The sequence below is a fragment of the Ambystoma mexicanum genome, chromosome 3q, assembly GCF_040938575.1.
Source record: "Ambystoma mexicanum isolate Mex_15411 chromosome 3q, UKY_AmexF1_1, whole genome shotgun sequence".
NCBI lineage: Eukaryota > Metazoa > Chordata > Amphibia > Caudata > Ambystomatidae > Ambystoma > Ambystoma mexicanum.
This window is the reverse complement of record NC_090926.1, coordinates 1,295,075,632-1,295,099,834: the sequence shown is the minus strand read 5'-3', so window position 1 is coordinate 1,295,099,834 and position 24,203 is coordinate 1,295,075,632. Positions and strand designations below refer to the sequence as shown.

The 24,203-nt window shown below is 52.6% G+C and overlaps 1 protein-coding gene across 1 annotated transcript in view; it reads left to right on the top strand.

Annotated features, from left to right (window-relative positions):
* Nucleotides 1-24,203, top strand: part of LOC138447896 (uncharacterized) — an 879,976-nt gene that overhangs the window by 277,765 nt on the left and 578,008 nt on the right. The window contains exons 4-5 of the mRNA XM_069604399.1: nt 2,716-2,941; nt 15,870-16,005. Of these exons, the coding sequence (XP_069460500.1) occupies nt 2,716-2,941; nt 15,870-16,005 (362 nt within the window). The remainder of the gene's footprint in view (nt 1-2,715; nt 2,942-15,869; nt 16,006-24,203) is intronic.

Sequence of the window (24,203 nt, the reverse complement as noted above, 5' to 3'; positions counted from 1 at the left end):
TCTCCTTTCTTTCCCTGTCTTCTCTCTTCCCTGGTATCCTTTCTTTCCCTGTATTCCTCTCTTCCCTGGTCTCCTTTCTTTCCCTGTCTTCTCTCTTCCCTGGTCTCCTTTCTTTCCCTGTCTTCTTCCTTCCCTGGTCTCCTTTCTTCCCCTGTCTTCTCTCTTCCCTGCTCTCCGTTCTTTCCCTGCGTTCTCTCTTCCCTGGTCTCCTTTCCCTGTCTTCTTCCTTCCCTGGTCTCCTTTCTTTCCCTGTCTTCTCCATTCTCTAATCTCCTTCCTTTCCCTGTCTTCTCTCTTCCGTGGTCTCCTTTCTTTCCCTGTCTTCTCTCTTCCCTGCTCTCCTTTCTTTCCCTGTCTTCTCCCTTCCCTGGTCTCATTTCTTTCCCTGTCTTCTCCCTTCCCTGGTCTCCTTTCTTTCCCTGTCTTCTCTCTTCCCTGCTATCCTTTCTTTCCCTGTCTTCTCTCTTCCCTGGTCTCCTTTCTTTCCCTGTCGTCTCTCTTCCCTGCTTTCCTTTCTTTCTCTGTCTTCTCTCTTCCCTGCTCTCCTTTCTTTCCCTGTCTTCTCTCTTCCCTGGTCTCCTTTCTTTCCCTGTCGTCTCTCATCCCTGCTTTCCTTTATTTCCCTGTCTTGTCTCTTCCCTGCTCTCCTTTCTTTCCCTGTCTCCTCTCTTCCCTGCTCTCCTTTCTTTCACTGTCTTCTCTCTTCCCTGGATTCCTCTCTCCCCTGGTCTCCTCCCTTGCTCTGGTCTCCCCTCTTCCCTGGTCTCCACTCTCCCCTGGTCTCCTCTCTTCCCTGGTCTCCTTTCTTTCCCTGTCTTCTCTCTTCCCTGGATTCCTCTCTCCCCTGGTCTCCCCTCTTCCCTGGTCTCCATTCTCCCCTGGTCTCCTCTCTTCCCTGGTCTCCTTTCTTTCCCTGTCTTCTCTCTTCCCTGGTCTCCTTTCTTTCCCTGTCTTGTCTCTTCCCTGCTCTCCTTTCTTTCCCTGTCTCCACTCTTCCCTGCTCTACTTTCTTTCCCTGTCTTCTCTCTTCCCTGGATTCCTCTCTCCCCTGGTCTCCTCCCTTGTTCTGGTCTCCCCTCTTCCCTGGTCTCCACTCTCCCCTGGTCTCCTCTCTTCCCTGGTCTCCTTTCTTTCTCTGTCTTCTCTCTTCCCTGGATTCCTCTCTCCCATGGTCTCCCCTCTTCCCTGGTTTCCCCTCTTCCCTGGTCTCCACTCTCCCCTGGTCTCCTCTCTTCCCTGGTCTCCTTTCTTTCCCTGTCTTCTCTCTTCCCTGGATTCCTCTCTCCCCTGGCCTCCCCTCTTCCCTGGTCTCCCCTCTTCCCTGGTCTCCATTCTCCCCTCGTCTCCTCTCTTCCCTGGTCTCCTTTCTTTCCCTGTCTTCTCTCTTCCCTGGATTCCTCTCTTCCCTGGTCTCCCCTCTTCCCTGGTCTCCCCTCTCCCCTGGTCTCCTCCCTTGCTCTGGTCTCCCCTCTTCCCTGGTCTCCACTCTCCCCTGGTCTCCTCTCTTCCCTGGTCTCATTTCTTTCCCTGTCTTCTCTCTTCCCTGGATTCCTCTCTCCCCTGGCCTCCCCTCTTCCCTGGTCTCCCCTCTTCCCTGGTCTCCATTCTCCCCTCGTCTCCTCTCTTCCCTGGTCTCCTTTCTTTCCCTGTCTTCTCTCTTCCCTGGGTTCCTCTCTTCCCTGGTCTCCCCTCTTCCCTGGTCTCCCCTCTTCCCTGGTCTCCATTCTCCCCTCGTCTCCTCTCTTCCCTGGTCTCCTTTCTTTCCCGGTCTTCTCTCTTCCCTGGATTCCTCTCTTCCCTGGTCTCCCCTCTTCCCTGGTCTCCCCTCTTCCCTGGTCTCCATTCTCCCCTCATCTCCTCTCTTCCCTGGTCTCCTTTCTTTCCCTGTCTTCTCTCTTCCCTGGATTCCTCTCTCCCCTGGTCTCCTCCCTTGCTCTGGTCTCCCCTCTTCCCTGGTCTCCACTCTCCCCTGGTCTCCTCTCTTCCCTGGTCTCCTTTCTTTCCCTGTCTTCTCTCTTCCCTGGATTCCTCTCTCCCCTGGTATCTCCTCTTCCCTGGTCTCCATTCTCCCCTGGTCTCCTCTCTTCCCAGGTCTCCTTTCTTTCCCTGTCTTCTCTCTTCCCTGGTCTCCTTTCTTTCCCTGTCTTGTCTCTTCCCTGCTCTCCTTTCTTTCTCTGTCTTCTCTCTTCCCTGGATTCCTCTCTCCCCTGGTCTCCCCTCTTCCCTGGTTTCCCCTCTTCCCTGGTCTCCACTCTCCCCTGGTCTCCTCTCTTCCCTGGTCTCCTTTCTTTCCCTGTCTTCTCTCTTCCCTGGATTCCTCTCTCCCCTGGCCTCCCCTCTTCCCTGGTCTCCCCTCTTCCCTGGTCTCCCCTCTCCCCTGGTCTCCTCCCTTGCTCTGGTCTCCCCCCTTCCCTGGTCTCAACTCTCCCCTGGTCTCCTCTCTTCCCTGGTCTCCTTTCTTTCCCTGTCTTCTATCTTCCCTGGATTCCTCTCTCCCCTGGTCTCCCCTCTTCCCTGGTCTCCCCTCTTCCCTGGTCTCCACTCTCCCCTGGTCTCCTCTCTTCCCTGGTCTCCTTTCTTTCCCTGTCTTCTCTCTTCCCTGGATTCCTCTCTTCCCTGGTCTCCTCTCTTGCTCTGGTCTCCTCTCCTCCCCTGCCCCCTCCTTCCCGTGTCTGCACTCTCTCTCATATTTTGATCTCTCCATCCTCTCTCTAGGATGGACCTCTGGGGTCAGTCGGATGCCGATCTCCTGAACCTCATATTCCAGACCCCCCTGGAGCCTGTGCAAGAAGAGAAGTACCTCTTTGGGCTCCAAGGCGCTGTAGGGTTCGGGCTGAGGAGTGCCGTGTGTGCCCCAAATGCCAAGCTCCTGCCGGATGCCCTGGCCAGCTGTGCCCTACTCAGGAACACCAGCTGGGAGCAGCGGCTTGGGCCCTTTAAGGTGAGTTATTTGGGAGGTGTACAGATAGGAGGGCAGGAAAGGACAGGCATGGGCAGAGTGGACTGAGCAGACATGGCAAGAGTGGAATGAGCAGGCATGGGCAGAGTGGCATGAGCAGGCATGGGTAGAGTGGAAGGAGTAGGCATGGGCAGAGTGGAATGAGCAGGCATGGGAAGAGTGGAATGAGCAGGCATGGGCAGAGTGGCAGGAGCAGGCATGGGCATAGTAGAATGGGCAGGCATGGGCAGAGTGGCATGAGCGAGCATGGGAAGAGTGGAATGAGCAGGCATGGGAAGAGTGGAATGAGCAGGCATGGGCAGAGTGGCAGGAGCAGGCATGGGCATAGTAGAATGGGCAGGCATGGGCAGAGTGGCATGAGCGAGCATGGGCAGAGTGGAATGAGCAGGCGTGATATGATATGATAGTTTATTTATATAGCGCCTATACACAATGTGTTTCAAAGTGCTTCAAGGCAAGGGAGGGAACAAGGGAAAATACAATGACATTCCTATAGGCCATGAACAGAAAGGATGTGAAATTAACTATCATACTCAGCCAGACGACATTTCAGATAGTGCAAGAGCTAAGACCTAGATAAGGAAGGGAGGGGTAGAGTGGGAAGGAAATGGAAACAGACAGGCGACTACCATACTAGGCCTGCACGACATTTCTGGTAGAGACAGAGAAAAACAAAAGGTGAGGGAGAGGGGTGCAGAAAGGGAGGGGAGGAACAAAACAAGCGACTGTCGTACTAGGCCTGACAACATTTGAGATAGTGCTGGAGGGAGGGGGGCAACAGTAAGGGGATAGGGGAGCGACAGACGAGGTTGCTATCATAGTAGTTCCTGGGACAATCCTGATAGAGTAAGTGCATAGAAGAAAGTAAGTGGAGGAGGGGAGGAGATAGGAAAAGGGAGAGGGGAGGAGAGAACAGAGAGTAAGCAGTCAAAAAGAGTGGAGAAGCAAAAGGGGAGAGTGAATACAATCGCAGAATTCAATAGTAACACATACTGACTTCTGCAATTCTATGCAGGTATGGGCAGAGTGGCAGGAACAGGCATGGGCAGAGTGGAAAGGGCAGGCATGGGCAGAGTGGAATGAGCAGGCATGGATGAGCAGAGTGGCATTAGCAGGCATGGGCACAGTGGAATGGGTAGGCATGGGCAGGATGGAATGAGCAGGCATGGGCAGAGTGGAATGAGCAGGCATGGATGAGCAGAGTGGAATGAGCAGGCATGGGCAGAGTGGAATGAGCCGGCGTGGGCAGATTGGAAGGGGCGGGCGTGGGCAGAGTGGAAAGAGCAGGCATGGACAGAGTGGAGTGTGCAGGCATGCGCAGAGCGGAACGAGCAGGCATGGATGAACATAGTGGAATGAGCAGGCATGGGCAGAGTGGAATGGGCAGGCATGGGCAAAGTGGAATGAGCAGGCATGGATGAGCAGAGTGGAATGAGCCGGCATGGGCAGAGTGGAATGAGCAGGCATGGGCAGAGTGGAATGCACAGGCATGGGCAGAGTGGAAAGAGCAGGCATGGGCAGAGTGGAATGAGCAGGAATGGATGAGCAGAGTGGAATGAGCAGGCATGGATGAGTAGAGTGGAATGAGCAGGCATGGATGAGCATAGTGGAATGAGCAGGCATGGATGAGCATAGTGGAATGGGCAGGCATGGGCAGAGTGGAATGGGCAGGCATGGGCAGAGTGGAATGCAGAGGCATGGGCAGAGTGGAAAGAGCAGACATGGGCAGAGTGGAATGAGCAGGCATGGATGAGCAGAGTGGAATGAGCAGGCATGGATGAGCATAGTGGAATGAGCAGGCATGGGCAGAGTGGAATGAGCGGGCACGGGCAGAGTGGAATGGGAAGGCATTGATGAGCAGAGTGGAATGAGCAGGCATGGGCAGAGTGGAATGAGCGGGCAGGGGCAGAGTGGATTGGGCAGGCATGGGCAGAGTGGTATGAGCAGGCATGGGCAGTGTGGAAGGAGCAGGCATGGATGAGCAGAGTGGAATGAGCAGGCATGGGCAGAATGGAATGAGCAGGCATGAATGAGCAGAGTGGAATGAGCAGGCATAGGCAGAGTGGAATGAGCGGGCATGGGCAGAGTGGAATGGGCAGGCATGGGCAGAGTGGTTTGAGCAGGCATGGGCAGAGTGGAATGGGCAGGCATGGGCAGAGTGGTATGAGCAGGCATGGATGGGTAGGGTGGAATGAGCAGGCATGGGCAGAGTGGAATGAGCAGGCATGAGCAGAGTGGAAGGAGGAGGCATGGGAAGAGTGGAAGGAGCAGGCATGGGCGGATTGGAATGGGCAGGCATGGGCAGAGTGGAATGAGCAGGCATGGATGAGTAGAGTGTAATGAGCAGGCATGGGCAGAGTGGAATGAGCAGGCATGGATGAGCAGAGTGGAATGAACAGGCATGGGCAGAGTGGTATGAGCAGGCATGGATGAGCTGAGTGGAATGAGCAGGCATGGGCAGTGTGGAATGCCAGGCATGGGCAGAGTGTCATGAGCGTGCATGGGCAGAGTGGAATGAGCAGGCATGGATGAGCAGAGTGGAATGAGCAGGCATGGGCAGAGTGGAATGCGTGGGCATGGACAGAGTGGAATGAGCGGGCATGGGCAGAGTGGAGTGAGCGGGCATGGGCAGAGTGGATTGAGCGGGCATGGGCAGAGTGGAATGGCAGGCATGGGCAGAGTGGAATGAGTGGGCATGGGCAGAGTGGATAGAGCGGGCATGGACAGAGTGGAATGGCAGGAATGGGCAGAGTGTCATGAGCGGGCATGAATGAGCAGAGTGGAATGAGCAGGCATGGGCAGAGTGGAATGAGTGGGCATGGACAGAGTGGAATGAGCGGGCAATGATGAGCAGAGTGGAATGAGCAGGCATGGACAGAGTGGAATGAGTGGGCATGGACAGAGTGGAATGAGCGGGCATGGATGAGCAGAGTGGCATGAGCAGGCATGGGCAGACTGGAAGGAGCAGGCATGGGCAGAGTGGAATGAGCAGGCATGGGCAGAGTGGCATGAGCGGGCATGGGCAGAGTGGAATGAGCAGGCATGGATGAGCAGAGTGGAATGGCAGGCATGGGCAGAGTGGCATGAGCGGGCATGGGCAGAGTGGAATAAGCAGGCATGGGTGAGCAGAGTGGAATGAGCAGGCATGGGCAGAGTGGAATGAGTGGGCATGGACAGAGTGGAATGAGTGGGCATGGGCAGAGTGGAATGGCAGGCATGGGCAGAGTGGCATGAGTGGGCATGGGCAGAGTGGAATGAGCAGGCATGGATGAGCAGAGTGGAATGAGCAGGCATGGGCAGAGTGGAATGAGTGGGCATGGACAGAGTGGAATGAGTGGGCATGGGCAGAGTGGAATGAGCAGGCATGGATGAGCAGAGTGGAATGAGCAGGCATGGGCAGAGTGGAATGAGCAGGCATGGATGAGCAGAGTGGAATGAGCAGGCATGGGCAGAGTGGAATGAGCGGGCATGGACAGAGTGGAATGAGCGGGCATGGGCAGAGTGGAATGAGCGGGCATGGATGAGCAGAGTGGAATGAGCAGGCATGGGCAGAGTAGAATGAGCAGGCATGGATGAGCAGAGTGGAATGAGCAAGCATGGGCAGAGTGGAATGAGCAGGCATGAATGAGCAGAGTGGAATGAGTGGCCATGGACAGAGTGGAATGAGCGGGCATGGGCAGAGTGGAATGAGCGGGCATGGGCAGAGTGGAATGAGCGGGCATGGGCAGAGTGTCATGAGCGGGCATGGATGAGCAGAGTGGAATGAGCAGGCATGGGCAGAGTGGAATGAGCAGGCATGTGCAGAGTGGAATGAGTGGGCATGGGCAGAGTAGAATTGCAGGCATGGGCAGAGAGGCATGAGCGGGCATGGGCAGAGAGGAATGAGCAGGCATGGATGAGCAGACTGGAATGAGCAGGCATGGGCAGAGTGGAATGCGCAGGCATGGGCAGAGTGGAATGGCAGGCATGGGCAGAGTGGCATGAGCGGGCATGGGCAGAGTGGAATGGCAGGCATGGGCAGAGTGTCATGAGCGGGCATGGGCAGAGTGGAATGAGCAGGCATGGGCAGAGTGGAATGAGCGGGCATGGGCAGAGTGGAATGAGTGGGCATGGACAGAGTGGAATGGCAGGCATGGGTAGAGTGGCATGAGCGGGCATGGGCCGAGTGGAATGAGCAGGCATGGATGAGCAGAGTGGAATGAGCAGGCATGGGCTGAGTGGAATTAGCAGGCATAGGCAGAGTGGCATGAGCGGTCATGGGCAGAGTGGCATGAGCGGTCATGGGCAGAGTGGAATGAGCAGAGTGGAATGAGTGGGCATGGGCAGAGTGGAATGAGTGGGCATGGGCAGAGCGGCATGAGCAGGCATGAGCAGAGTGGAATGAGCAGGCATGGATGAGCAGAGTGGAATGAGCGGGCTTGGGCGGAGTGGAATGGGCAGGCATGGGCAGAGTGGAATGAGCAGGCATGGGCAGAGTGGAATGGGCAGGCATGAATGAGCAGAGTGGAATGAGTGGGCATGGACAGAGTGGAATGAGTGGGCATAGGCAGAGTGGAATGAGCGGGCATGGGCAGAGTGGAATGGCAGGCATGGGCAGAGTGTCATGAGCGGGCATGGATGAGCAGAGTGGAATGAGCAGGCATGGGCAGAGTGGAATGAGCGGGCATGGGCAGAGTGGAATGAGTGGGCATGGGCAGAGTGGAATGGCAGGCATGGGCAGGGTGGCATGAGCGGGCATGGGCAGAGTGGAATGGCAGGCATGGGCAGAGTGTCATGAGTGGGCATGGATGAGCAGAGTGGAATGAGCAGGCATGGGCAGAGTGGAATTAGCGGACATGGGCAGAGTGGAATGAGTGGGCATGGGAAGAGTGGAATGGCAGGCATGGGCAGAGTGGCATGAGCGGGCATGGGCAGAGTGGAATAAGCAGGCATGGATGAGCAGAGTGGAATGAGCAGGCATGGGCAGAGTGGAATGAGCGGGCATGGGCAGAGTGGAATGAGCAGAGTGGAATGAGCAGGCATGGGCAGAGTGGCATGAACAGTCATGGGCAGAGTGGCATGAGCAGGCATGGGCAGAGTGGAATGAGCAGGCATGGATGAGCAGAGTGGAATGAGCGGGCTTGGGAGGAGTGGAATGGGCAGGCATGGGCAGAGTGGAATGAGCAGGCATGGGCGGAGTGGAATGGGCAGGCATGGGCAGAGTGGAATGAGCAGGCATGGGCAGAGTGGCATTACCGGTCATGAGCAGAGTGGAATGAGCAGGCATGGATAAGCAGAGTGGAATGAGCAGGCATGGGCGGAGTGGAAGGGGCAGGCATGGGCGGAGAGGAATGAGCAGGCATGGATGAGCAGAGTGGAATGAGCAGGCATGGGCAGAGTGGAATGCGCGGGCATGGGCAGAGTGGAATGAGTGGGCATGGGCAGAGTGGAATGGCAGGCATGTGCAGAGTGGCATGAGCGGGCATGGACAGAGTGGAATGAGCAGGCATGGATGAGCAGAGTGGAATGAGCAGGCATGGGCAGAGTGGAATGAGCGGGCATGGGCAGAGTGGCATGAGCAGTCATGGGCAGAGTGGCATGAGCAGTCATGGGCAGAGTTGAATGAGCAGAATGGAATGAGCGGGCATGGGCAGAGTGGAATGAGGGCATGGGCAGAGTGGAATGAGCAGGCATTGGCAGAGTGGCATGAGCGGTCATGGCACAGTGGAATGAGCAGGCATGGATGAGCAGAGTGGAATGAGCAGGCAATGGCAGAGTGGAATGAGCGGGCATGGGCAAGTTGGCATGGTCAGAGTGGAATGAGCAGGCATAGGCAGATTGGCATGAGCGGTCATGGGCAGAGTGGCATGAGCGGTCATGGGCAGAGTGGAATGAGTAGGCATAGATGAGCAGAGTGGAATGAGCGGGCATGGGCCAAGTGGAATGTGCAGGCATGGAGGGGCTGGGAGAGGAAGACACGAGGTCAGAGATGGAAGAGGCAGTAATGTCTACCCTACCCCAAAGGAATCAAGTGTGAATTAAGATGCAGGCAGTATTCCTGGGAGGCAGGGACTGGGTAGGACTGAGATGAAAACTAGGCCCTTTGCATCCAAAAATGTACCCTCCTCCCCCACCCCATTGATGGCTTTCCAAGACATTAGAACCTATGTGTGCATTTTGTGGTGCATTTCGGCAAATGAAGCATTTTTACGAACATTGTGCCAGTTCCATTGGTCAAACCTCCCAGAAGCCTGGAGCACTAAGTCATCAAAGAGTCCCTCCAAACCAACCCCTGCCTTGGCCCTCCATGGCAGCCCTTGGAGCTGTGCCCTACTGCCAGGGACGTCAGTTCACCAGAATGCCAGGGGTAGCGAAAGTGACATCCCATGACCCTTGACCCCCTGATGACATCACAGGAAGTTATGCAATTTGACCCCACCCCCACATGACATGAAGTGATGGCAAATGATCTTCAGATTTTTTTAGATGCATCTAGCACTCGTGTCTCCAGGTGCTCTCATTTCAGCCGGATATAAGAACCAAGACACAGAGGGAGGCATAGTTTCTGCACGATCACACATTTGGGGAATGCCATTTTTCAGATTCTACATGGAGTCTATGTGTAAAACATACATAATGCAGTATTTCTAACAGGGTAACCGAAATCTGTAACACAGGCTACTGCTAGTGTATGAAACATATATAGATCAATGGAGAAAGAAGTACTTGTTACCTGTGGCATTTTGCTGTGTTAAACAAGCCAAAAAAGCACTGACCTGAGAAACGCCCGATTTGGAGTTCTCAAGAAGGGCGTCCACCAATGGCATTGGCAGGAGGCCCCGACTGGAGGGTGCGGCCGAGGAGACATTGGTCTCGCCCGCATGGAAGGTGAGAACAGCCCGCTGTCTGGGGGCTGCAACCCTAGAACTGCTGCATTGAGACTGATCGGGCGGGGCCTGTGGACCGCAGACAACAGGAAGTGCCTTGCTGACAATGCCGGCGAAGGCTTGCCTGTCTGGCCTTTGTGATCGTGTGGGGTCAATGCCAGGCCAGCTTCTCGGTCCAAGCTGGCAGCCAGGCTCGTGTATCCCACACCAGGACTCAGAGGGCTCAATGCCAGGCCAGCTTCTCGGTCCAAGCTGGCAGCCAGGCTCGTGTATCCCACACCAGGACTCAGAGGGGTCAATGCCAGGCCAGCTTCTGGGTCCAGGGCAACACTTACTTCTCTCTTGACATCTGAGCACAGGAAACACCTCTCATGAGCCAGCCCTGGGAGGAGAGGACTTGACAGAGTGGTCTCTGGAGGCCTGCAGCAGAATGCATCGCGGGCTCCTCGTGAGGTCGGGTTCTGACTCTAGGACCAGGCTTTGGCATGTACCATTTGCCCAGCTAGGGGGAACTTGCCCCTGGACTCTGCACACCCAGAGGCAGAGCAGGGTCTCTCCTGGAAGGGTTGCCCATATCTCTGTGTCAGCAAAGACCAAGGAGCTTTGTGGCGACCCAGGCCCGACCTCCACCATCTCACACCACCTAGGCAATGCCCGAGAGTCGCCCTCCTTCCAGGGAGGACAACGCCATGATCAGGGAACGCATCCCACCACTAGACCTCCATTACCCCTCCTGCCCGCCACCCGGCAGTAAGAGCAGCACATGAAGGGCTCATGTTTGGGAAACTGAAGGCAATTTATCATGACCCTATAACTTGGCACATATTGTGGCATGCCCAGTACCCCGGCACAAGCAAAGTGGTCTCACCCCTCGTGAACGATCACAATGGCCTTGTTTTGAGCACATTTGCAAGGTACCTGAATGCTAGGTGGGGCGGGAAAGCAAGGAGTCCATCAAGCAGGATTGGTGTGTTAGTCTTGTAATGGCCGACGAGACGCTGACCCACCACCAATCATGGAGGAGTCAAGCCAGCCCAGTGAGCGCTCTCCCACAGCTGCACCGCGCACCTGAGGGAGCGCTCCTGGGCTGGCTTTAACTTTACTGGGGCACGTGGTTTACCTTTGACAGTTCTAGTTCCCCAACATGCATACGTGCCTGCATTGGGGTGTGTTGCATCCCCAGCCGTTCATGGCCCATTGGGGATGCAGCCTGGGGTACTGCAGGGCCAAATGTGTTAGGGGGAACTCCTGTACCTACTCACACATTTGGAGGCCATAGTCACAATTACCTCGCACACCTAGAGGCCCTGAACCAGAGGGATGGAGCCACTACAGCAGTATCATACATGAACACGAAGCAGAAAGCCCTCCCTGCTTCCCGCTGCACCCTGTGAGCGAGCTAGAGGGCCACTGCTGGAAGTACACTCGATGCTGAGGTGTCTGGAGTCTACAGTAGGTTTCAGATAAGACACACCTCTGTATGTCTGTTTGCATGTCTGCATTTATGAATGAGTTTGCATCTGCAAGCGCATGGTTGAAGGAGGCAAAGTGTATGTAGTTTGGTGCACGTGTGAATGATAGTGGTTGGTTGCTGGTGAATTGTTTAATTGGAGGGGGAGATGTTTCGCATAAATATGCAAGAGGGACCGGGCATAGCAAAGGTACCTGAACCAACCTAATTGGGTTCAGGGGGAGTTCTCTCCAATGTCATTTTTAAAATAATGGGTTAAAATGGTGAAGTAAAGCCAACATGATTAGTGTTCTTATGTGGCTATTCTAGCTGGACATGTCTTCTTTCTGTGGCATGGCATTTTCTACTCTGCATTAAGGGAAAAGCAAACATGATGAGTGTTATTATGTGGCTAGGTTGTCCTACACTGATGCAGCCAGTCAGAACATGTTTTCTTAATGTGGCATGTCACTTTTTACTGGGCATCCAGGGTAAATCAAACATGATGAGTTTTCTTAGGTGGCAAGACTGGCCTACATTGGTGCAGCCAGTCTGAACATGGTTTCCTACTGTGGCTTGACATTTTGTACTGCTTTCAAGGATATAGCCAACATATTGAGTGTTCTTACGTGCAAACAAAGGGGGGTCTGGGAATCTCTCTACCAGCACGAACACAGCCCAATGACCTGTTCTTGGGTGAATAACCCCTGGGAGAGACTCTACCAAGTCTTTAGCTCACTGTCCTTTTCACAGAGAAGAAATTTCCCTGCATATCAGCCTTTGTCCTGCCCAGGGGCAGTCCAGCGCCGAAATGCTAGGCAATTCTCCTCTGAACAAGAGTACCATCAGTAACCCCATACACGTGTTTCAGCCTTGTTGGGCATCATCAGTGAGGTGAAACTGTTGCCTCTCTAAGAACAGTGAGCAAGGGGTCCACGTCTGGATTGCCCTGTTAACTTAGGGTGAAACCCAAAGTTAATGTATGCAAACAAAGGGGGGTCTGGGAATCTCTCTACCAGCACGAACACAGCCCAATGACCTGTTCTTGGGTGAATAACCCCTGGGAGAGACTCTACCAAGTCTTTAGCTCACTGTCCTTTTCACAGAGAAGAAATTTCCCTGCATATCAGCCTTTGTCCTGCCCAGGGGCAGTCCAGCGCCGAAATGCTAGGCAATTCTCCTCTGAACAAGAGTACCATCAGTAACCCCATACACGTGTTTCAGCCTTGTTGGGCATCATCAGTGAGGTGAAACTGTTGCCTCTCTAAGAACAGTGAGCAAGGGGTCCACGTCTGGATTGCCCTGTTAACTTAGGGTGAAACCCAAAGTTAATGTATGCAAACAAAGGGGGGTCTGGGAATCTCTCTACCAGCACGAACACAGCCCAATGACCTGTTCTTGGGTGAATAACCCCTGGGAGAGACTCTACCAAGTCTTTAGCTCACTGTCCTTTTCACAGAGAAGAAATTTCCCTGCATATCAGCCTTTGTCCTGCCCAGGGGCAGTCCAGCGCCGAAATGCTAGGCAATTCTCCTCTGAACAAGAGTACCATCAGTAACCCCATACACGTGTTTCAGCCTTGTTGGGCATCATCAGTGAGGTGAAACTGTTGCCTCTCTAAGAACAGTGAGCAAGGGGTCCACGTCTGGATTGCCCTGTTAACTTAGGGTGAAACCCAAAGTTAATGTATGCAAACAAAGGGGGGTCTGGGAATCTCTCTACCAGCACGAACACAGCCCAATGACCTGTTCTTGGGTGAATAACCCCTGGGAGAGACTCTACCAAGTCTTTAGCTCACTGTCCTTTTCACAGAGAAGAAATTTCCCTGCATATCAGCCTTTGTCCTGCCCAGGGGCAGTCCAGCGCCGAAATGCTAGGCAATTCTCCTCTGAACAAGAGTACCATCAGTAACCCCATACACGTGTTTCAGCCTTGTTGGGCATCATCAGTGAGGTGAAACTGTTGCCTCTCTAAGAACAGTGAGCAAGGGGTCCACGTCTGGATTGCCCTGTTAACTTAGGGTGAAACCCAAAGTTAATGTATGCAAACAAAGGGGGGTCTGGGAATCTCTCTACCAGCACGAACACAGCCCAATGACCTGTTCTTGGGTGAATAACCCCTGGGAGAGACTCTACCAAGTCTTTAGCTCACTGTCCTTTTCACAGAGAAGAAATTTCCCTGCATATCAGCCTTTGTCCTGCCCAGGGGCAGTCCAGCGCCGAAATGCTAGGCAATTCTCCTCTGAACAAGAGTACCATCAGTAACCCCATACACGTGTTTCAGCCTTGTTGGGCATCATGAGTGAGGTGAAACTGTTGCCTCTCTAAGAACAGTGAGCAAGGGGTCCACGTCTGGATTGCCCTGTTAACTTAGGGTGAAACCCAAAGTTAATGTATGCAAACAAAGGGGGGTCTGGGAATCTCTCTATCAGCACGAACACAGCCCAATGACCTGTTCTTGGGTGAATAACCCCTGGGAGAGACTCTACCAAGTCTTTAGCTCACTGTCCTTTTCACAGAGAAGAAATTTCCCTGCATATCAGCCTTTGTCCTGCCCAGGGGCAGTCCAGTCCACGTTCTTACGTGGCCAGACTGGGCTACATTGGTGCAGCCAGTCTGGACATGGTTTCCTACTGTGGCTTGACATTTTGTACTGCTTTCAAGGGTATAGCCAACGTGATGAGTGTTCTTACGTGGCCAGACTGGGCTACATGTGTGCAGCCAGTCTGGGCATGTTTTCTTGCATGCTCAGTGCAAGCATACAGGCTTCAGCTGTGATCTAAACATTCTTAAATCCTGACCTCAGTAATGTACTTTCAAAGTAAAAATCAGCATGCCTGGAACATATGGCGCTGGTTCACATGTTTTTGCAGTGCACTGGTGCAGAAGGTGTGAGTGTAGCACCAAATTTGATATTAAGGGGGAAGTTTTAGTTTCCTGGAATTCACGCACGGATCAAGGGCGCTTTGATGGAATAAATAACACAGATTCATACAGCTCTTAGCCAGTCCGGGCCAGACTAGTTAATGTTTTCACGCAAGCTAGATATTGAGTAAATGCACTTTGCACCATTGTTGCTGCTTGTGTGGTGTGGGAAGGAGCAAGCAGGTTTTGCACCCATCAGTATTCTATGCAGATCTCTAAATGGAATCATATGGATGTGCTCACTTTTCCCGCCAGCATGCTGGGAATGAGCAAAGAGGACTTGCACTAAGTTTAGCCTGGACCCAATACCACACATCTTGAGACAATGGAGGGGGCTGGGCACACGGGCACATTTCTCATGCTTTTCAGTTTATGAATGAGGAACACACACAAAAAAGTGGGACTCACTTTTCCAATTTGAACGATGGGGCATGAATTATGAATATGCTTCTTTTTATTTTGCACATCAAAGTACATAAACCAGACAGCTTCATTTTTACCCCTGTGCACACAGCTTTGTGTGGCATGGGTCGTGTCCTAACCTGCTTGGTCCATGGTGCAAGCAGCAACTCTGGTGCTGGGCACCTTGGCTCCATGTCTGGCACTGCTGTAGACATTAGATAAAAAGGACTCACAATTGCCAGATTTCACAGTAGGTCGTTAGCACAGCCCACTGCCAGGTGATAGAAAGTCAATGAACACGATCTGGAGAGAAGGGCTGCCAGTGAGCTCTGGCGCCTGACTTCAGGCCGTGCCAGGTGATAGAAAGTCAGTGAACACGATCTGGAAAGAAGGGCTGCCGGTGAGCTCTGGCGCCTGACTTCAGGCCCTGCCAGGTGATAGAAAGTCAGTGAACACGATCTGGAGAGAAGAGCTGCCGGTGAGCTCTGGCGCCTGACTTCAGGCCCTGCCAGGTGATAGAAAGTCAGTGAACACGATCTGGAAAGAAGGGCTGCCGGTGAGCTCTGGTGCCTGACTTCAGGCCCTGCCAGGTGATAGGAAGTCAGTGAACACGATCTGGAGAGAAGGGCTGCCGGTGAGCTCTGGCGCCTGACTTCAGGCCCTGCCAGGTGATAGAAAGTCAGTGAACACGATCTGGAGAGAAGGGCTGCCAGTGAGCTCTAGTCCCTGACTGCTGCCGGTGAGCTCTGGCGCCTGACTTCAGGCCCTGCCAGGTGATAGAAAGTCAGTGAACATTATCTGAAGAGAAGGGCTGACGGTGGGCTCTGGCGTCTGACTTCAGGCCCTACCAGGTGATATAAAGTCAATGAACACGATCTGGAAAGAAGGGCTGCCAGTGAGGTCTGGCGCCTGACTTCAGGCCCTGCCAGGTGATAGAACGTCAGTGAACACGATCTGGAAAGAAGGGCTGCCGGTGAGCTGTGGCGCCTCACTTCAGGCCATGGGAGGGATCTGGGATCACTGCCGCCGCCGCCGCTTTGGATATTTGGGTCCTATCAAGGCACGTCACACACACTCTTTGGAGCAACTAGTCCCCACATTCACCAGTCTTCCCAAATTGAGCAGAAGCATCATGTTAGAGAGTCAGAATGGGGGGGGGGGTGCAGTTGTGTTACTTCTGTCGCGCCCCCTTTCCTATGGAGCGCAGGGTATGGCTCGCAGTTGTAAACATGAATGCTTCGCCTGATTGTCCAGTCTCTTCCCTGCAGGTGAGCGTGACCTCTGCCCTGCACAGGCCGGGGGCTCTGGACCCATTCCTGGACTCTCTGGAGGTGACCGAGTTCTGTTCCATGCAGGGCCACCCTGGGTGCCAGCTGGAGGCGCTGCAGACATATGCCAGGCTGAGTGAGTACACGGGCACTGAGGAGGGCGGGGGCTACACAGGGTGCTTCTGGGGCCCTTGAGCTTGTTGAATGAATGTATGAATCGTATAGCGCAGTGAATCTCCCCAGGAAACCTCTTGATGGGAGGGGCCAGTGCTTGGAACGCGCCAGGAAGAGATGAGGTTTTAGTGATTGAGGTTGTAGTGGCTGAGGTTGTAGTGGTTGAGGTTGTAGTGGCTGAGGTTGTAGTGGTTGAGGTTGTAGTGATTGAGATTTTAGTGGCTGAGGTTGTAGTGGTTGAGGTTGTAGTGATTGAGGTTGTAGTGGATGAGGTTGTAGTGGTTGAGGTTGTAGTGATTGAGGTTGTACTGGCTGAGGTTGTACTGGCTGAGGTTGTAGTGATTGAGATTTTAGTGAATGAGGTTGTAGTGGTTGAGGTTGTAGTGATTGAGGTTGTACTGGCTGAGGTTGTAGTGGCCCTATACATAACCTCTGCACAAGAAGATGATTTAAGAAGGGCTTTATTATGCATAAATGAATACCTAATCCCCCACACTAGCGTGAGATGGGGGTTTAGATTCTATGGCAAGACAAGGAGGCGAGTATTATGCATTACAATCTTTACTGAGATCCACAGCAGCAAAGAATAAAAACTTTTTAAACGAATTTTTTTCCAATAAACATAAAGTTATAACAATGCAATGGGAACATCCCAGTTCAACATGGTGGGCAGGTCATGCCCTGGAGGTAGCCAATAGGGAGCGAGCCAATCCCATATAGGTCCATTCCTTTAACAACTCCCCCTCTTTCTGAAGCTGATCCTTTTCACACGACCACCGAACAATTTCTCCATGTAGAATGAAGACCAAACTCCCATGGAGACGCCGGAGCTGAAACCTTCAGCAACTTGGAGCGGAAACTCTTGCTTCTTCCTGCGTCGAAGCCATCAACCGAAAGCTGAAACAACAACCAACACCAGTAAGGGTGGGTGGGTGGAATAATACTCGCCTCTTTGTCTTTTATAGAATCTAAACCCCCATCTCACGTTAGTGTGGGGGATTAGGTATTCTATGGCAAGACAGGAGGCTCATATTATGCAAGTTCAAAGCCCTTGCATTACATTCACCGCTACATGAGCAATACGTTTATGGTAAAATGTCTTAAAAGTTGACTCCCTTGACTAGTCAGCTGCTTTTAAAATCTGTTCCAAACTACCCCCCAGAAAGGCTACTTTAGAGGCCATATCGCCACGGACTGAGTGGGGACCAAAAGAGGAAGTATCAACCCCCGCCTCTCGCATAACCCATTTGATCCATCTGGCCAAAGTAGAAGGGGAGACCGGCTTATGGGGTTTTCGGTAGGAAATCAGCAGCTGAGAGGTATTGGGAGTTCTAAAACGTTCAGCTCAAAACATTTCAGACAATTGACCACACATAATTTACAATCTTCAGGAAAAGCTGGATAGGATATCGAGGAAGTCATGCATTTAGTCCTTCGTGAGATAAAGAAAGTAACCCCCTGAGGGGTGAACATCTTATTATCCACATCCAAAGCTCTGATATCAGAGACCCTTTTAATAGACAATAGACATAGTAACATAGCAAGTTTGGCAAATAACTGCTGCAGGGACAGTTCTTCATTAAGAGGCCAGGACCTGAAGAGCTGCAGCACCATATTAACATCCCAAAGAACCGAATACTTCGGTTGTGGTGGAACTTTATAAACGGATAGATTTGAGGGCCCTTCGCACCAAAAAATGCCTACCCACTGGTTCCCCTTTAACCAAAAGGTGACCTGCTGAAATAGCTGAACGAAAACCATTAACAGTCCTGTAGGCTTTTCCTTCCTTATACAACTCCACTAAAAAATTAACCACCTCTACAGGAGGGGCCGAAACGGGATTGAGGTGCCTAGCCACACACCAGCTAACCCATTTGTTCCATGCTGAGGAATACCCCGCCTTAGTAGAGGGCGCCCAGGAGTCCCTGATGACCGCCATAGAGTCTTGCGAAAGTCCTCTGAAGCACCAGGAAGAGCTGAAATCTTCCAAGCCATAAGGGCAAGGTGTCCCTGCAGGACCAACTCGTGAGGGAGACCCTCCGGATCCACCAGCAACAGGGGATCGCGAGGGAGAAGACGGGGAATATCTACTGCTAATTCCAGAAGGGCCGGGAACCAAACCTGAGAGGGCCAAAAGGGGGTAACTAGAACCAGAGCCGCCGCTTGTGTGCGAACTTGGACCAGAACCCGAGCTATCATGGCAAAGGGAGGAAAGGCATACCCCAACTGACCCGACCAATCCTGGAGGAAAGCGTCGGTGGCCAGAGCTAACGGATCTGGTCTCCAACTGTAAAACCTGGGAACTTGACAATTCAGTCTCGAGGCAAACAAGTCTATCGTCAGGGGACCCCAGAGGGACGCTAAGCGGGCGAAAAGAGACCTGTTCAACATCCAATCGCTCCTGTCCTGCAGGTGCCTGGAGTTCCAATCTGCAACTTCGTTGCTGACTCCCGGGAGATATTCCGCTTTCAATAGAATATCCCTGTCGAGGCAAAAATGCCAAACCTCTCTTGCCAAATCCGCCAGGACTTTGGACCTGGTACCCCCCAGATGATTGATGTATCTGACCGCAGAGATGTTGTCCATGCGGAGGAGAACACAACAATTCCCCTGATCCTTGAGGAGACTCCGAACCGCAAAGGATCCCGCTAACAACTCTAGGCAATTGATATGGAGTTGTTTCTCTGACTCCGACCATTTCCCACCTGTGGAAACCTGACCCAATCTGGCTCCCCAACCCAACCCGATCTGCTCGCATCTGACTCCAGAACAACATCCGGCGATGGGCCAAATATTGCCTTGCCATTCCAGGCCTCCATGTGCCTGAGCCACCACAGGAGCTCCAACCTGGCTTCCAGCGGCAATACCACCATTTGGGAGTAAGAGAGACACTTGCTCAAATGCTTGGCTTTTAAGCGTTGCAGAGCTCTGTAATGTAGGGGAGCAGGGAAGATAGCCTGAATGGATGCCGACAGCATCCCCACAACTCTGGTCAACTGCCTGAGGGAGATCCTCCCTCTCCTGAGGAGCAGACGAATCTCCTTCTTTATCTTGGAGAGTCTGGTGTCTGGGAGGAGAAGGATGCAAAGCTTTGAATCTATATTGAAGCCCAGAAATTGGATACATTGCGTAGGCTTCAATATGGATTTTTTTACATTTATCACAAAACCTAAATTCTGTTAGAGGGTCACAGTGAACTTCAGATGAGAACACAGAGTTTGATAATTCTGGGCTAGGAGCAACATGTCATCCAAATAAATTAGAGCCATCACAGGGCACATGAGCTTGGTGAAACACCATGGGGCTGAGGACAGGCCAAACGGAAGGGATGCAAACTGCCACACCCGGCCCCCCCATTGGAATTGAAGAAACTCCTGATGTGGGGGAAAGACGGGAACCACTAGGTAAGCGTCTTTGAGGTCCAATTTGACCATCCAATCTGCAGGGAGAAGAGTGTCCCTGAGTAAATGAATCCCCTCCATTTTGAAGTGGTGATAAACCACAAAAGAGTTGAGAGCTTTCAGGTTGATTACTGGATGAAAACCCTGGTCTGGTTTCGGGACTAGAAAAATGGTACTCAGAAACTGAGAGGCCTTGTAAGAGGCCGGGACTACCGCCCCCTTGGAGATGAGATCCCTTACCTCCACATCTATGAGGGATTGTTTGACTTCGTCGAACACCAAAGGAAGGGGAAAGGACAACTGACAAGGTGGGGCATAGAATTCTATCTGATAACCCTGAACCGTTTGTAACACCCAAGGATCCGAAGTGAGGGCCTCCCACTGTGGAAGAAACTTGGCTAGTCTGCCACCTAGACTTTTGAGGGAAAAAACTTTTAGCACCTGAGAAAGTACCTGATTGCCCTCTTGATCTTCCGGCTCCTCTGCCAGCGCGTCCTCTCCCATTCGAGTTTTGTTGTGGGTAGAACTGGTTATGTGCTCCCCGAGCAGAGGAGGTATGGTATGCGCCACGGGGCGCAAACTGGCGGGGACGGGAGGAGCCCTGGGAAAAGCGGCTGGAGGAGCGGGCCCTACCTCGTCCAGCCTTGTTAATATTATTATTATATTAACCTGCGCCTTGTCCAGCGCCGTAAATGTGTGAACATAAGCCGACAAGTCTTTCAGGAAAGAATCCCCAAATAAATTACCCTGAGCTGAAGGGCCACCTTCCCTCTCAGCCATGTCTGCCAGTTTGGAATCCAACCTCATTAATAATGATTTTCTCCTCTCCCTACATATGGAGGCATTAGCGTTGCCGAGCAGGCATACCGTACGTTGGATCCAACCCCTTAATGCGTCAACATCAACCGGGGTATTAGAGGCCGCCGCCTCTTCTGCCATTTCAAAAATCTGCGTGACTGGACCCAGGATGTCCAACAGTCTGTCTTGACAACTACGCCACGCTTTATCGACCCCCTTCTTGGGGTCCTTCCCTTTCTGGGATAGAAAAGCCGCCATAGACTGGTCTATTTCCGGCGCTAAAGCCACCTTGTCTGCAAGCACAGGTCTGGGACACTCCGACCGCATCTTATTACGATCCTCTTTGGGCATAGGGCGCCTTATCCAGAACTTGAGGAAAGAGGAAACTTCCTCAGAGGGCTGCCACTCGGCTGACCTGGGGTGCTGTATCAGGGCAGGGTCAAAGAAAGGTACTCCGCTACCATCAAGCAGGGGCGCTTCCTGAGGGCCCACGGATGTTACTTTCTTTTTCCGCCTCTTAGGGGGCGAATCAGAATCAACTGAACTTTCTGAGGATGACACCGCAATAGGGGACTCCGCCAGCGTGAAATGCGCGTACGCTGGCCAGGGTGTGGAAGTGAAAGGTTGATGAGACTCTTCCCACCCTCTCTTTAAAGTTCTTTTAGGGGAAGATATGGGTGAAATGGCCAAGGGGGGACTGAATTGTCCCTGGGTATGTTTAGTTTTGGCCGTACACTTTTTAGGGGCCTGGCTTGCAACAGATGGGGCAGCATCTTGGGAGGGGTGGAAATCCGCAATGCGGGTGATTAATCTGTCAAAGGCTGACGCCAAGGTGTTATTTAAACCTGTTAAGGCTGTGTCCAAAGAGGACTGAATAGCTTGAGCCACTGACGGCTAGGCATGACAGGATTGATCCCCCACATTGTCTCCTGACCTATCACTTTTCTTGGCAGTACGTACTTGAGTGCTGGCATCAGCAGAGGAGGGGAGCACCCCCTTATCCATGACAGCACTTGGCAGTATTCCACTCGGAACAAAATATATAAATATATATTATGTCAACAAACAGCAGGGCTAGCTGTTGAACTATGCAAGCCTAGCAGGCTGAACCCACAATTTCACAGGGTGTAACTTTCAGGGGAAGGGCCACCTAGGCCTCACACAGGCAAAGCCTGCTGACTAGCAGCCAAAAGCACGCGAGCAGCGTGAGGGGAAAAATATAAACACAACTCCCAAAATATAATTATAGAAATTTGTAATTACAGAATAAACAATTACACCAATAAATTTCACACACATAAACCACCAGGCGGATAGCAGGCTTGAACCGCCAACCTCCAAACTAGAAGTGGCACGCTTACAGCATGTGCCAGAGACCTTGTGAAAAACGCGCGCAGTCTGTCAGAAGATAAGCTTCCTGACACTGGCTGCCGCGCGATGAACAAAGAAAGCAGACGCCGCGGCCCTGAACAGGGACGCGCGCCTGAGATAGAACGCTGAAAGCGTTAGCAACAATGTGTCCAGAAGGACCAAACCCAGCGTGTGCGAGGAAACTCGGCGCCTTCAGGCAGCGCGCAACACACCAGACGCGGAGCGGGCTCGAAATTGGAACGCCACGCTCACGTGAGGAATTGAAATGAAATACCAATGTAAAGTAAACACACGCTTTCAAGCGAACGCCGTAGTTAAAGCAAACAAAGATATTAAAGTAATAAATCAAGCAATTCCTACAGAAATGCCACAATGTAACAAGTACAAGCTAAGCAAACTAGAGGTGTGACTTAGCTGTGGGTCAGCAGCAAAGAAAGAGGGGGAGTTGTTAAAGGAATGGACCTATATGGGATTGGCTCGCTCCCTATTGGCTACCTCCAGGGCATGACCTGCCCACCATGTTGAACTGGGATGTTCCCATTGCATTGTTATAACTTTATGTTTATTGGAAAAAATTTCGTTTTACAAAGTTTTTATTCTTTGCTGCTGTGGATCTCAGTAAAGATTGTAATGCATAATATGAGCCTCCTGTCTTGCCATAGAATCAGTCGGGGCGAGATAATTGCTACACTGCCATCAATGTCCTATTCACAAGTGCTGTACTGTATGTAATTCACTACTGGGTAGCACAGTCTTGGATCACAGTCTGCTGAGACCCTTATATTAGGAAACTAAAGTAGTGCCAGGTCTCAGGCAGGAGGCGCGCTGGGGAGCACGTGCTGAGTCCCACGGCCCCACTCTCATCTCCCACCCTGCGCGCCACGCCGCGCACTTCCGCATTGGAGTCTCGCGAGATCATGCGCGGGCTGTGGTCTCCTTAGGCTGCCTCGTTGTCTTTCTTTCAGAAGCAGGGGTGGCTTTCCTCGATCAGTGCCAGGAGTTGGGCAAACTGAAGTCAGAAGTCAGGGCTGGGCATAGGTGATGCAGTCGTGGCCTTAGAGGGGTTACAGTGGAATGTACGCGAGCACAGGAAATGATGTCACCGGACGTGATGTAGTAACAGCAAGGCAATGCCTGCCCCGTTTAGTAGATGCCGGTGCGCCTTGCTCTTTGGAATTGCCTTAATAGTACATGCTTTGCCCTTTGCCGCAGAGCATTATGGGAAAAAAGAGCAGAGGCAGAAATGCTGCATTCCAAAAAGCTCTCGTACTGCTGACTATCCCCCATCATTCCTTCAGCAGCGCGCAGGAGATACTCTGCATTCCTGGCGTTCAGCTCATGAATGAATGAATGTAATGTGGCCAGGCAGGTGCGGCACTCACGTGAGACCGGTCACTGCAGTGTTAGTTGCCTTTTATAAATACTGTTGTAGTGCTCCAGTCACATCTGACACCTCCCTCACACAGAGTCACACACACACAAGTGTGTACGGTTCCAGCTCCCCAGTCACTCTGTCGTGGCTGGAACGCCCCTTTCATTTATACTGCACGCGGCGGAGTGCAGCCTCACTCTGCCGCATGCGTACGCCCTTAAAGGGGCAGCACGACACTCCTCCTTTTTCATAACAAATAAAGAAGGTCAAATACACACACAGCATAACAATTCACTGCACACAAATAAACAACCCCTTTAATCACAACCACCACAGTCCCATGAGTCACTTCCAGTCCAGGGGTTGGTCCCACCAGTTCAGGAGTCCAAAACATAGTCACTCAGATGGACAGGCCTCCCCCTCCAGACCCTCTGGGAATACCTCCTGCCCGCCTCCCGGATCGGGCCCTCCTCACCTGAGCTCCCCCGAGCCGGGGAGCTTGGTGGATGGGCCAGGCCACCGCCCTTGTCCGGCACATCATTCATGTCCCTTCTCTGCAACACCTCCGATCTGGCTTCCCCAACTTTCTTGAAGAAGCTGGCATTGCGGGTGACAGACGCAGTCCCATCTGATGCTGTTAACATGGAGCCGTGTACCGACACCACGTCCAACGAACCAGGCTCACATGTCAAGGACAACTTTCCCTGAGGATGTCTGTTCTTTACGAGTACTTCATCACCGGGGACGAAGTGCTGGGGGCCGAGTTCTGTCTGATGTTTTCTTGCTCCATCCTGATGCTCCTCTCCCTTTCCACCTGCTCATTGTCGATGACCACCGGCTCTCACTCACCCACTTCCGGAATAAGGCCCTGGGACACCGCCTGAATATTGCTTCAGCCCGGGCCACTCCTGTAGATGTGTGTGGAGTGGCCCGGTATTCCCATAGGAACTGGTATAGAGCCCTCTGCAGGCTGTGTTCCTGGCGATGCGGAAGACTGTTCAGTGTTCTCCGCTTCACCGTTTGCCCGAGGCCACACAGGAGTGACTTTACAGTGATGGACGCCATAGTCCTCTTTCAGCTGGGTGACACTATCCCCTTGGAAGGGTGGACCATTGTCTGAGCATAGAATCTGGGGCATGCCGTGAGTGGCGAAGATCTTTTCCATCGCAACAGCCACCTTATCGAAGGACACCGACTCAATAAACTCTACTTCCGGAT